Source organism: Anomaloglossus baeobatrachus, chromosome 8, assembly GCF_048569485.1.
Source record: "Anomaloglossus baeobatrachus isolate aAnoBae1 chromosome 8, aAnoBae1.hap1, whole genome shotgun sequence".
NCBI lineage: Eukaryota > Metazoa > Chordata > Amphibia > Anura > Aromobatidae > Anomaloglossus > Anomaloglossus baeobatrachus.
In genome coordinates this window covers 11,954,497-11,969,181 of record NC_134360.1, presented here as the reverse complement: position 1 = coordinate 11,969,181, position 14,685 = coordinate 11,954,497, and the positions used below count along the sequence as shown (strand labels likewise).

Below are 14,685 nucleotides of genomic sequence, written 5' to 3'. Positions count from 1 at the left end.
CATACAGTGCTATACTGGCACTATCAGGCTGATTCTATACATACAGTGCTATACTGCACTATCAGGCTGATTCTATACATACAGTGCTATACTGGCACTATCAGGCTGATTCTATACATACAGTGTTATACTGGTGCTATCATGCTGATTCTATACATACAGCGCTATACTGCACTATCAGGCTGATTCTATACATACAGCGCTATACTGGTGCTATCAGGCTGATTCTATACAGACAGTGCTATACTGGCACTATCAGGCTGATTCTATACATACAGTGCTATACTGGCACTATCAGGCTGATTCTATACATACAGTGCTATACTGGCACTATCAGGCTGATTCTATACACACAGTGCTATACTGGCACTATCAGGCTGATTCTATACATACAGCGCTATACTGGTGCTATCAGGCTGATTCTATACAGACAGTGCTATACTGGCACTATCAGGCTGATTCTATACACACAGTGCTATACTGGCACTATCATGCTGATTCTATACATACAGCGCTATACTGCACTATCAGGCTGATTCTATACATACAGTGCTATACTGACACTATCAGGCTGATTCTATACATACAGTGCTATACTGGCACTATCAGGCTGATTCTATACATACAGTGCTATACTGGCACTATCAGGCTGATTCTATACAGACAGTGCTATACTGGCGCTATCAGGCTGATTCTATACATACAGTGCTATACTGGCACTATCAGGCTGATTCTATACATACAGTGCTATACTGGCACTATCAGGCTGATTCTATACATACAGTGCTATACTGGCACTATAAGGCTGATTCTATACATACAGTGTTATACTGGCACTATCAGGCTGATTCTATACATACAGTGCTATACTGGCACTATCAGGCTGATTCTATACAGACAGTGCTATACTGGCACTATCAGGCTGATTCTATACATACAGTGCTATACTGGCACTATCAGGCTGATTCTATACATACAGTGTTATCCTGGCACTATCAGGCTGATTCTATACATACAGTGCTATACTGGCACTATCAGGCTGATTCTATACAGACAGTGCTATACTGGCGCTATCAGGCTGAGTCTATACATACAGTGCTATACTGGCACTATCAGGCTGATTCTATACATACAGTGCTACACTGGCGCTATCATGCTGATTCTATACATACAGTGCTATACTGGCACTATAAGGCTGATTCTATACATACAGTGTTATACTGGCACTATCAGGCTGATTCTATACAGACAGTGCTATACTGGCACTATCAGGCTGATTCTATACATACAGTGCTATACTGGCACTATCAGGCTGATTCTATACATACAGTGTTATACTGGCACTATCAGGCTGATTCTATACATACAGTGCTATACTGGCACTATCAGGCTGATTCTATACATACAGTGCTATACTGGCGCTATCAGGCTGAGTCTATACATACAGTGCTATACTGGCACTATCAGGCTGATTCTATACATACAGTGCTATACTGGCGCTATCAGGCTGATTCTATACATACAGTGCTATACTGGCACTATCAGGCTGATTCTATACATACAGTGCTATACTGGCACTATCAGGCTGATTCTATACAGACAGTGCTATACTGGCGCTATCAGGCTGAGTCTATACATACAGTGCTATACTGGCACTATCAGGCTGTCTATACATACAGTGCTATACTGGCGCTATCATGCTGATAGTGCCAGTATAGCACTGTATGTATAGAATCAGCCTGATAGTGCCAGTATAGCACTGTATGTATAGAATCAGCCTGACAGTGCCAGTATAGCACTGTATGTATAGAATCAGCCTGATAGCGCCAGTATAGCACTGTATGTATAGAATCAGCCTGATAGTGCCAGTATAGCACTGTATGTATAGAATCAGCCTGATAGCGCCAGTATAGCACTGTATGTATAGAATCAGCCTGATAGTGCCAGTATAGCACTGTATGTATAGAATCAGCATGATAGCGCCAGTATAGCACTGTATGTACAGAATCAGCCTGATAGTGCCAGTATAGCACTGCATGTATAGAATCAGCCTGATAGTGTCAGTACAGCACTGTATGTATAGAATCAGCCTGATAGTGCCAGTATAGCACTGTATGTATAGAATCAGCCTGATAGTGCCAGTATAGCACTGTATGTATAGAATCAGCATGATAGTGCCAGTATAGCACTGTATGTATAGAATCAGCCTGATAGTGCCAGTATAGCACTGTATGTATAGAATCAGCCTGATAGTGCCAGTATAGCACTGGCTTTAGTTTATATAGGAAAATCCTGGTGGTTGGTCCTCTTTAAGTCTTTGAAGAAAAAGTCTGCAGTCACTTTAAGTGAGTACAAACTAAGAAATCGTAACCATGCACAATACACACAGTCATGATTCCCCTGTATTCCTCGTGCAAATGGACAGTCGCATGCGGACTAGTCTCACCCAGCTACTTTCTAAAAAAGATAATTGAGTGACACTCAGGAGTCGAGTTAGGACATGACCATCACTATGCAAACCTCAAAAATGTGGCCACATGACCACCTATCCACATAGGGAATACAGGGGAATCGAAACAGTGTGCTAATTGCTTATTTGGTCACATTGAGTGATGAAAACTATTCTTCTCAGCCCAGACAACCCATTTAAAAGGAATTTATCACCAGGTTTTTGCTATTTCATCTCAGAGCAACATGTTGTACGCAAAGAGATTCTGAAACTAACCACATTTAACTTAGATCACTGTGTGCAGCCGTTCTGACTTTATCTCAGAATAGAGTGGAGCAGAGTTGGGAACTTGTCTCCACCCACCCCAGGCTCTCAATAGAGATTGTGCATTGACTGTGAGGTGTCAAACACAGCACGGGGCATGGCGGACTGGTCTGCACAGGCACCGAGTCACACCAATATTAATGACAGAACAATAAATCCTTTAGTATGAGTTAGCAATAGCTCCCACACAGATAAGAGAAACACAGATGTTTTTATTTTTTTAACCCTCGCAGCATGCTGTCCTCCGCTTACATTGCAAAATACTGGTGACAGATTCCCTTTTATATAGGAAGCAACAGCAGAACCCATTGTCATTGCATATTTTACATTAGGAAGGTTAAAGGGTATGTCCACTACTCGGACAACCCCTGGTCAATCTGAGTGTCTGCCCCCGCTAAAATAAAAACACCTCCGGTGATGGCGCCGATCCAGCGGTGTTGGCACTCGCTCACTCATATGTATTTATAGGCCAGAAACTTTTTTGTAATGCTTTTCATCTTTGTCTTTTAACATTGTGTTTTATAAAGTCTTTCTGAATCTTAAGTTTATTTCTTTTCCTCGTTGATAAGAAAAATGAGTTGAGGTTTCGGACGTACGTGTGTATACATGGAATGAACAGTGTTACAATTGTATTGGAATTTCAGCGAGCGGTAATATCAGAGGCGCCTTCACCTCGGTTTAACCAAACAGTTATTTAACGAAAAATTCCAATATTTTACAGCATAGTCCAAAAATCATTTACCATCTCAGGTTGAGAGTCATTCAGCTAGAGAAATCTTTGCAAGTGAAAAGGGAAAAAAGAAGCGTCAGCTCTGTCAGGAGGAATTTCCAGACAATGCTCCACTCTGCTACGCCACAAGACAAGCGCATTCACTGGCAGCTGATAAATGCATACAATAATCAAAACTTATGCTAGCGCTGGGGAAGACTCCTCCATGTGTATAGCGTCTGCTCGGGAGGATATTGAAACATGATGAACCGCAGCCATCTTTTGATTAGGTAGGTTTTTCAATTTGCCAGTTAAAAGGATCTATGAATATCATTCCGTCACACTTTCCTATCAAACCTCTCCGAAAAGGCTGTTGAGCTGAGATTACCTATTTTCTAGAAAATTATAACTTTACAAAAAAAAAAATAAAATCATCCACAACTGCTAAAGCCAGATTACGATCCACAGCTGTCAGATTCTGGAGGATAGACTCGTTCTGTGCCGAAACGTTCACCTGGCCGCGCTGCGATAATAGACTGCGGCAACAATTCATCAGGTGCGATTCAGCTTTTTAGTAAAATAGCATAAAACATTATACAGCGACACAGAAGTATAATTGCATATTTGGTCTGCACCATTCACAATGCAGCATATAACAAATGGGGCACGGTGTAGAGATGGGGATTGTAGTGGGGGTGGTCCCAGACATAAAAGGATCCGGAAGGAGGCAACGTCCATCAACCCCCTACCCTGCCCCCCACATTACCAAGCACAGACTTAAAATAATTGAAATTTACATTATAAACGGTTTTATTATCATTGCACGAGTGATGTTCAATCAATGAGGTCTAATTGGTCATTTATGAAGAAAGTAGAAACCGATAAGTGGTTGATAATAATGGTAATGGGTTGTCTTCAAAGCCATCTCCGAATAGGTTTGCCTCCAGATGGATCTTTGGGCGCCATTATTTTATCAGTTGGGAATACCCAAGACCAAATTGATCCTGTTGGAATCAAAAGTAAGTTGCTATGAAGTATAAGACACCCGCGGTCGCAACTTTTCCTGGTTGAGTCGATTGCTTGCCCAGAGTGCCAGAAGCCAGACCCGGGAGACCAGTTGATCGCCCAAAGAGCTGCATTGTAAGAGTTAAAAACCTATATAAGGAAAAAATGATCGTGTTGTTTGACATAAAAATAGGCATGTGTCAAAATAACGGGACCCCAAAAATTGGTTGAAACGCCTAGAGCAAAAATAAATGCATTCATGCTCATCTAATAATTCAATATTAGTTTTATAGACTGTTCTTGGGGAATTTCAGCTTACATGCCTTTACAGGACTGATTTGTCATGATTGCGTTCTGCAGAACATTCCGTATTGTTCTGCCATGCTCTCCTGCAGAGCCGGTATATGTTGCCTATGGTGCAGAGCGTTTTCAATGAATGCTCTGCTGGTTTTTTCACAGTACTGGGTTTCACGCTGGTCCAAGGAGATGCTCTTGTAGATGCTTCTCGTTCCCGGTGATTGCTCTGCTTCATTAGGGAGCGTGTTAGCTCAGAACGCTGCCAGTCATACTTCCTGTTTACGGTTGTGCTGTTGGCTCCCATGGTGTTCAGTGTTCAGATCTTGATCTCTTGACTCTGGACTGCTGTTTACCTATTTCTGAGTGTCTTCCTCTGTTTCTGTTGTGACTTCCCGGCTTCTGACCTCGGACTTCCTCCTGACCATGTCCCTGCCAGCTCCCTGTATCTTGTACACAGTCTCCTGGAACCCTGACCTTCGGCTTGTACCTCGACCTTGTATCTATCTGCCCAATGTGTACTGTCGTGTCCTTTTGGTTTATGATCTCAGCCGGTCTGACTACCTCTCTATTTACAGCATACTAGTAGTATCTTCCTAGTTACAGTTGTACTGTTGGCTCCGGTGATGCTCAGTGTTCAAATCTTGGTCTCTCGACTGTGGACTGCTGTTTACCCGTCTCTGCCTGTCCTCGTCTGTTTCTGCTGTGACTTTCTGGCTTCTGACTTCGGACTTCCTCCTGACCATGTCCTCACCTGCTCCCTGTATCTTGTATGCACTCTCCTAGAACCCTGACCTTCGGCTTGTACCTCAACCTCGTCTCTATCTGCCCCCCGTGTACTGTTGTGGCCTCCTGGTTTATGATCCCGGCCTGTCTGACTACCTCTCCATTTACTAGCGCCACCTTATCACAGTCATCACATGATTAAGTTACAGTTATCATCATCATATCCCTAGAAAGTGATGATACAGTTTTCATGCTGCCTCCATCCTTTTCCTGTTGCCTCCTACTGTGCTCCTGGTGTTCCAATCCTCTTGAATCCAACATGGCTGTTGCAGGGTTATGGAGAGTGCAGTGTTGAGTCTAAACCTGCTTTTTGTGTGCTGAAGGATGGAGCCCGTTCCTAAATCATTAGAACGTTCCATCCCTTAGCACTCAAAAAGCAGTGTAGACGCAGTTTAGACTTACCGCTTTGCTCTCCAGGCCACTCTGCTGGCCATAGTGACTAAAGGGCACTTTACACATAGCGACATCGCTAGCGATATTGCTGGTGAAAGCACCCGCCCCCGTCAGTTGTGCGTCACGGGCAAATCGCTGTCCGTGGTGCACAATATCGTTAGGACCCGTCACACGTACTTACCTGCCTAGCAACGTCGCTGTGGCCGGCGAACCGCCTCCTTTCTAAGGGGGCGGTCTGTGCAGCGTCACAGCGACATCACTAAGCGGCTGCCCAATAGAAGCGGAGGGGCGGAGATGAGCGGGACAAACATCCCGCCCACCTCCTTCCTTCCTCATTGCCGGCGGCCGCAGGTACGATGTTGTTCCTTGTTCCCGGGGTGTCACACGTAGCAATGTGTGCTGCCTCAGGAACAACGAACAACCTGCGTCCTGCAACAGCAACGATAATTGGGAATAGAACGACGCGTCAATGATCAATGACGTTTCACACGCAACGACGTCGCTAACGAGGCCGGATGTGCGTCACGAATTCCGTGACCCCAACGATATCTTGTTAGCGATGTCATTGCGTGTAAAGTGGCCTTTAGAGAGAACTGGAAAACCAAGAGCGGAAAGGTAGGTAGTGGGAGAAGAATGGATGTCAGTATGGAAAGTGACTATATATGTAAATTATACAGCCACTTTTTAGTGTGAAGGGTCTGTTCTACTGCTTTTTGGGGCCAAAACCACAAAAATTATATAATTAGAATTTCAAAGAAATTTCTATTGTTCTCAGATTCTATCAAAGATAAAACCATTGTGTCCAAAATAACAATCTCTTGGTGGCATCGCCCCCACCGTTCTCTTGTACTAGAGATCCGAGTCCCTTGTTTCTTCTTCCCGCATAGACAGTCATAACTCTATGTGAGTAATGGAAACAGCCGAGGCTCGGGTCACATTTCTCCAGTGTTATAGGCTGAGCACTTTGTAGAGGTTTCCGTCTAAGGGAATGTGCACACACCTCTTATAATTGCCAGCGTAACTGCTGAGTTTTAACCATAGGCATATACTTCAGGAAAATGCCAACAGTGTTTTTCCTAAATCATGATTTTGCCATCTTTTTGGAAATCTTTTGCATGGTTTTTGTCACTGGTGTCTTTTTTTATTTTCCGTGTTATATTTAAAATAATGGGGGCTTTCATATGGAATGGTGGGGTCACTTCTCTGAGCTGCTTCACGGCTTTTTGTCACAGTAGCTCATATATTAATTCTTTTTAGTATTTATTGAGGTAGGTCTCCGGTGAAATCTGCCTGAATAAGGCGCTGAGTCCAAAAACTTTTAGTCCCCAAAATACTGAATTCAGGATAGTGAAGCACGAGGGGCTCCTATTTTGTTCCTAATGCTAGGGGACCTTAGGCTATTGCTAACTCCCAGATTACCCCTGATGGTAGAGATGCCAGAGTCTGACGCCTTACTATTCTCCTGACTAGAACTAATCTGTTTCCCTTCCCCAGGAAAGGAATGGGCAGGAGTGTGATGGCAACACAGATAAAGACAGACATGGAAAAACCAAAACTCAGACACACTGCTGACTTACAGGAACAAATGGTAAGAATCTAAAGAGAAAAGCAAGAGAAGGAAGGCAGCGACAAAAGGAAAAAAGGGGTTAACATCAAACCCCTCACAGCAACAAAGTACCAGTAAATCTGGATGACAACACCTCACCAGAACAGTATAGGGAAGGTATAAAATCCACATAAATAATAAACTCCTAAAAATACATTTTATTTTGAAATGTTTAAATTGGATCAATACAATAAAGCAAAAAACACAAAAGATGAGAACATATACAGTATATATACAATATATAAAGCTGCACCATATGTCTTTTTTGAGGGACTGTTTTCTTTTGTACTTCTATAAGTAATTCTTATGTATTGTTTATATACTGTATATGTTCTCATTTTGTTAATTTGTAATGATGCCATTTTAACATTTTGAAAATAAAATGTATTTTTAGGAGTTTATTGTATATTCCTGTGAAATCTAATTGAGTGTAAACCCAAGCTCTCTTTTTTCTGAGGTTTTTTTTTATAGAGAAGATATAGCTGGCATTAAAGGAAGAGTCCAGCCAGCATATATAGGAGGGAAGCGAATGTGATTGGCTACCTCACAGCATGTGACCAAAGGAGACTAACAAGTATCCCAGGAAAGATTAACTCTTGCTAGCCTGCCTATGACCTACAAGTCTGTGGGTTTACACCTGAGTCTGCCTACGCTGATCACAGAAAGAGAATGACACAGATCCAGACGCTTCCATGACAGTCAGCGATGTTTGTAAAAACCTCCTTGTGATAGCAACTTCTTTAAATAATGAACACTCTCCGTGAACTCAGATCTCTCTAATCATATGTATGAAAATGTTTCTCTAAACTGAACAATCCCTTTAAGTGCTCCGGCCTCTAGTCTCTAGATCTAACTCTTAATCAGTGACACTGATATTGACATGGTAAAAAATGAATGGTTGAATATATAAAAGAGGTAAAACATTTTATCCTACAATGGGACATTATTATGATGAGTGCAGCGGTAACTATTGGATCTAGGTCCAGGGTATAAGGGGCTCGACAAATTCTCATTAATCTAGAGTGCAGGTTTCAGTATCTCATGAAGTTCCTCCTTATAACCTGCAGATGGCGCTTTCCTCCTAATTTATGATTTGTCGCTAGTTAACAGAGTTCAGCTTTCGAATAACATAATCAGTTGCCGTTTTATAAAAGTGACGTCACGTTTCTCATCCTTTCTGCATAATTGAAGTTTGATTTCCATTCTACTCAATGCAAATATGAGCGGCGAGAGCAGAGGAACAAATCCCACGAGGCCTGAGAGACAATTAATTTACAAAACAAGAAGGGTTTAAATTAAAACAGATTTATTTTAACAGATATTTCAAAAGCAATGACGGAAAGTTTATTTGTTGTTACATAAAAGTATCAGAGCCCCCGAGGTGTTTACCCGTGATACTCATGGTGACTACGGAAAGTCGCTATAGATTTCTCACAGTGTTGTCCGACCTTGTCGTGCGCTCGGTGACATTTCATTATTAGGTGATCAAAGAAATGGAATTATTTTTTTAAAAATGCGTCTTTACGTTTACATTATATGGAAGGTACGTCCCCCCATCCTAACTGCAACCCCAATTCCAAAAAAGTCAAGATACATTGTAGAATGTTAAGAAACTGTAGCGCCCATCCCCACCTGGTCCCGGGGGCGCTCCTCCTCTCACCTGCCCAGTTCCAGCGTGGCCCCCACGTGTGCTCCCGCTCCCAGCCTCCGGCGGCGGCCTTCCTCTCGTCTGCCCGCTCCCAGCCTCCGGTGGCGGCGGCCTTTCTCTCACCTGCCCGCTCCCAGCCTCTGGTGGCGGCGGCCTTCCTCTCACCTGCCCACTCCCAGCCTCCGGTGGCGGCGGCCTTTCTCTCACCTGCCCGCTCCCAGCCTCTGGTGGCGGTGGCCTTCCTCTCACCTGCCCACTCCCAGCCTCCGGTGGCGGCGGCCTTCCTCTCACCTGCCCGCTCCCAGCCTCTGGTGGCGGCGGCCTTCCTCTCACCTGCCCGCTCCCAGCCTCCGGTGGCGGCGGCCTTTCTCTCACCTGCCCACTCCCAGCCTCTGGTAGCGGCGGCCTTCCTCTCACCTGCCCACTCCCAGCCTCCGGTGGCGGCGGCCTTCCTCTCACCTGCCCGCTCCCAGCCTCTGGTGGTGGCGGCCTTCCTCTCACCTGCCCGCTCCCAGCCTCTGGTGGCGGCGGCCTTCCTCTCACCTGCCCGCTCGCAGCCTCCGGCGGTGGCGGCCTTCCTCTCACCTGCCCCGCGGCTCTGCAGCCTCCTCTCCTGATTCAGGTCCAGCCGTGGTCTTCTCACACTCCCGGGTCATGCGCTCTGCTCCAGAGTCTGCTGCAGTTAATTCCTGCTTCCACATGTCTTCAGTAAGTGCTCATAGAATGCGCGAGCAGGCCACACCCCTTTCTTAAAGTGGTAGTGTCCCATTACCTGTAAGTGACCTCAGAGGTCACCTGTTACCTAAAAGGTATTTTAGTCTGCCTCCCTTAACAGGAGGTGCCTGAGCAACGTTTCCAGTAGAGCGTTGCTAGTTCTCAGGTCCTCAGTTGATATTGTGTCTGGTTCCTGTACTTGTGCCAAGTTACTAACCTCTGTCTCATCCTAGAGTCTCATCACCTTCATCACCTGTGAGCCATCATGTCAATGCCTTTACCGCAGTGCCGTCCGTCTGAGCCATCTCCTGATTGTCATGTCACCTGAGCCTCCACCACAGTGTCGTCTCCTTCAAACCTACTCTTAGGAGCTGTCTCGTCTCTGCCACCATTTTGGTGCCGCTACAACTCAGACTCCAGTATTGGATGTTTTGACTACATCCGTCCGTAAGAGACTGCCCCCTCTGGTCCCTGGCTGCCGTGCATTTAGGCCTTCTGTTGGAAGCGCTGCACAGTCCCTGTATAGGGGTTCGTTGCTGGTCACTTCCTCAGGGGAGTCCGGTGCACGGTCAAGTGGGTCCACCCCGGACGCTTGCCACTCCTCGGTGAGCGTAACAGAAACCAAGAATCTAATGATTTGGAAATCTTTTATAGCCATATTTTATTCACAACAGAATATAGAGCAGAAGTTGAATGTTAGATATTTTCCAATTAATTTTACAAAAATTAACTAATATAGAAATTGGTGACAATGAAACAGTTAAAAAAAAAGTTGGGAAAGGGTTAACAGAAGGCTGGAAGAGTTAATGGTACAAAGGAAAAACATTTGGAAGGTCAATTTTCAATTTAGTCACATGAATGTATAAAAAGACCATGTTAGAGAGGCAGAGTCTCTCAGAAGCAAAGATGGTCAGAAGTTCCCCTATCGGTGAACAACTATGTCTAAATATTAAGATGTAATCTTAGAAAAATGTTCCTCTATGTGTTCTATACATTTTACACAGTGTGCCAAAGGCTTTGGAATTGGGGTTGTAAAAAGGGAACAGTTTTCAATATTAATATAATGGCCAGATGTCAGGCAACCACAAGGTGGCGCTGACACTCAGGCAGGAAAAACTAATCTGAGTTTAATACTACAGAAGCCCACCAGAGGTTGCCAAACTAAACATAAGAATAGTCAAAAATAAAAGGGTCAATGCCGGGATGTCCCGTCTAAAAGCAGGGAGCAAAACTAGTCACAGTCAAGAACAGAGCCGAGGTCGGATACCGGAAAACAAACTACACAGGAGAGACACCGGGGAGGACAAAATACCTGGAAACTGGGGGAACACAGAGGTAAGACTGGGCAGGACAGATGGAGGAAGCAGAGAAAGCGAAGGTCAGTCAGGGCCGGAGGTCAGGCAGGAGAGGTGGGATGGAGGTCAGACAGGGCTGGAGAGATAGAGGTCAGACAGGTCAGGGGTCAGGACAAAGATACCGGGTAGCAGGGAAATGGAGAAGAGCACTTCTCACAGGAGTAGTGCGACACCAAGCTAGAAATATCACCGGCGGCGTCCCAGAGGCAGCGGAGCTCAGATATAGCGGCGTCACCCCAGAAACGAGGCCACGCCGAACAGGCACCGCCCCAGAGACCCACATCATGGAACACATACCTGCACCGGTTCTGCAGTGGCAGAGACATGCAGGATTCATGACATCAGCTAAGTAGACCGGGTCCCATTACTTCCATCCCAAACAATCAACTGTGATCAATGGTGGCATCTGACAAGTGTTTAATCTCCCTACAGCGCCACCACTGGGGAAATGAAGTATTACACAGTTCTCATTAGCATTATGTGATAGACTGGTTTAATCACATTTCCTTACCTTTGTTGTAAACATTGGTTGGCACTTGGACATCACTCAATGTGACGTTTACAGGTAAGTTATTAAAATGGTCATTAGGTAGAAGCAAAAACTCTTTTCCGAGCTCGACAAAATTTCCATCTTCATCCCGCTCATTTATGAGGACTGCGTTGAAGTATTCATACTGGATAGAGAAACAGAAAAGAACATCCGTGACTTTTGTGAAATCTCGTGTGTGGTGACAATATAGATCTATAAAGTGATTTCTCAGGTTCTTAAATTGGTAACTTTACAAAGGGCTTGTAAGTATCGTCTCTGGAGAGTATCCTGTGAAGGAACGAGAAATTGCGGCACTTTCTGGGTGTAGTTAGTTAATACCGTAATGATGTGAAATGGAAAGGTAAAGCATGTAGTAGAGCAATGTCCAGATACCAGAGGGGCCGGCGGCAGCTGATCGGACCAGCTGAATCCGAGTAGGATGCAAGTACAACAGATTACGGTCGGTGATCGCGCCTTTTGAAAACTTGACTATTCATTATTTCTGGTGGAATTTGTTCCATGGGTTAATTTTTAAGACACTTCCAATCGATCAAACTCCCTAACCCTAAAGGCCACTTTACACACAGAGATAAATCTGCGGCAGATCTGTGGTTGCAGTGAAATTGTGGACAATCAGTGCCAGGTTTGTGGCTGTGTACAAATGGAACAATATGTCCATGATTTCACTGCAACCACAGATCTGCCACAGATTTATCTGTGTGTAAAGTCGCCTTTATACTCGATGTGGGCGGCGAACGTCCACTTCCTGGAGTGGGAGGGACGTTCAACGTCACGCGGCAGCCGGCCAATAGAAGCAGAGGGGCGGAGCTGAGCGAGACGTAAACATCCCGCCCACCTCCTTCTTTCCGCATTGCTGCCCGGGAGCCACGAGCCGCAGGTAAGATCTGTTCATCGTTCCCGGGGTGTCACACACTGCAATGCGCGCTACCCCGGGGACGATGAACAACCCGACGTGCAATTCTAGAGACAGGTACGATGTGTATGCGATGAACGTTTTACCGTTCAATCGCACATACCTGTCACACACTGCAATGTACCTTACGATGCCGGATGTGCGTCACTTACGACGTGACCCCGCCGACACATAGTAAGATATATTGTAGCGCGTAAAGCGGGCTTTAAGTCTACAGCTCATTGCCGAGGTTATTGACTATTTCTGCAATGTTTGAGTGATCGGTTACCTCTAGGAAGACCGTAGAGTGTGAGCAGGCTCTATCGTACACGCTAAAGCTGGCGGGATTGCTGAATCCGACCTTCATAATCTCCATGTGCTTCTTCCATGCTGTATAGCAAAAGCTACCTGTGCTACTAACCAAAGGGAGCACTCAGGTCAGATTCGTGGTGCAATCAAACCACTGGTTCCAACTGTCAATCTTCAGAAGCACATTGCCCCTCGTCAAGCAGGATGCAGGAGCCCGGGGAGCATTGTGCTCATGAAAAATGAACAGTAGAACAACCCTTTAAAGTGGCAGTCCACAACTAAGGTCATTAATGACTGGAGGAGGCCCAACATTTGGCACCCCACTACTCAGCTTGCCGATGAATTTTCACAGTGCACAAGCATTACAGCTCCACATACTGTTCTGGGGTACTGTAGATGGGCTAGTATTGAAGGGAATGTGATTTGAGCTGCCGTGCTGGAATAATGCCATTACTCAGTGTTTGAAACCGTAGTTTTCTGGTTCCATGATTTCATTTGATTTGTTTTATGATTTGCTGCAGGAGTGAATGTGTGGGATGTGAATACCAGTGTAGTAAGCAGAGACAGGCAGAAACCACTGAAATAGCATAGGACCTAACTGATTATCTCTCTACTCCTGACATTGGATGTAGAGTTGGGTCACCACATAAGATGCAGGCTCAGGAACTGAGACCGCAGCATGACAGTTCGGTAACCGCATATGATGCAGGCTCAGGAACTGAGACCGCAGCATGACAGTTGGGTCACCGCGTATGATGCAGGCTCGGGAGATGAGCCCACAGCATGACAGTTGGGTCATCGCATATGATGCAGGCTCGGGAGCTGAGCCCGTAGCATGACAGTTGGGTCATCGCATATGATGCAGGCTCGGGAGCTGAGCCCGTAGCATGACAGTTGGGTCATCGCATATGATGCAGGCTCGGGAGCTGAGCCCACAGCATGACAGTTGGGTCATCGCATATGATGCAGGCTCGAGAGATGAGCCCACAGCATGACAGTTGGGTAACCAAATATGATGCAGGCTTGAGAGATGAGCCCGCACCATGACAGTTGGGTCACCGCGTATGATGCAGGCTCGGGAGCTGAGCCCACAGCATGCTAGTTGGGTCACCGCATATGATGCAGGCTCGGGAGCTGAGCCCGCACCATGACAGTTGGGTCACCGCGTATGATGCAGGCTTGGGAGCTGAGCCCACAGCATGCTAGTTGGGTCACCGCATATGATGCACGCTCAGGAGCTCCTAACTGGATGACGTAGCTCCGCTTGCTGCTGCTAACCCCTTAAGTGCCTCTAACAATCTCAGACAATTGCATTCAGACTTGAGGTCCAGAGGGATGTGCCGTTTCCCTTTCCCAACATGATTGAGGGGTTCCAGTGGGTTGACTAGTTATGGCAGCCTGGATGCTGCTAAAGTCTCCCGTGCCTGCCACAACGATACCCTGTGTGCGGCTAGGGGCTTCACAGCAGATTGGAATTTTCTTTATTTACAACAAAACTACTAAAACATAAAACAAAGAATAAATAAATATATATTTGAATCATTAAGTTGTCCCACCCCCCAAAAAAAGAAACATTTTTAGAATTGCTACATCCGTAAAATTCCGATGTATCAAAATATGAAATTAAATAAAATTAATTCAATCCTAAATT

General features: G+C 45.3%; 1 protein-coding gene across 1 annotated transcript in view; it reads right to left on the bottom strand.

Annotated features, from left to right (window-relative positions):
- Nucleotides 1-14,685, bottom strand: part of CACNA2D3 (calcium voltage-gated channel auxiliary subunit alpha2delta 3) — a 1,156,773-nt gene that overhangs the window by 692,965 nt on the left and 449,123 nt on the right. The window contains exon 5 of the mRNA XM_075321303.1: nucleotides 11,795-11,957. Within this exon, the coding sequence (XP_075177418.1) occupies nucleotides 11,795-11,957 (163 nt within the window). The remainder of the gene's footprint in view (nucleotides 1-11,794; nucleotides 11,958-14,685) is intronic.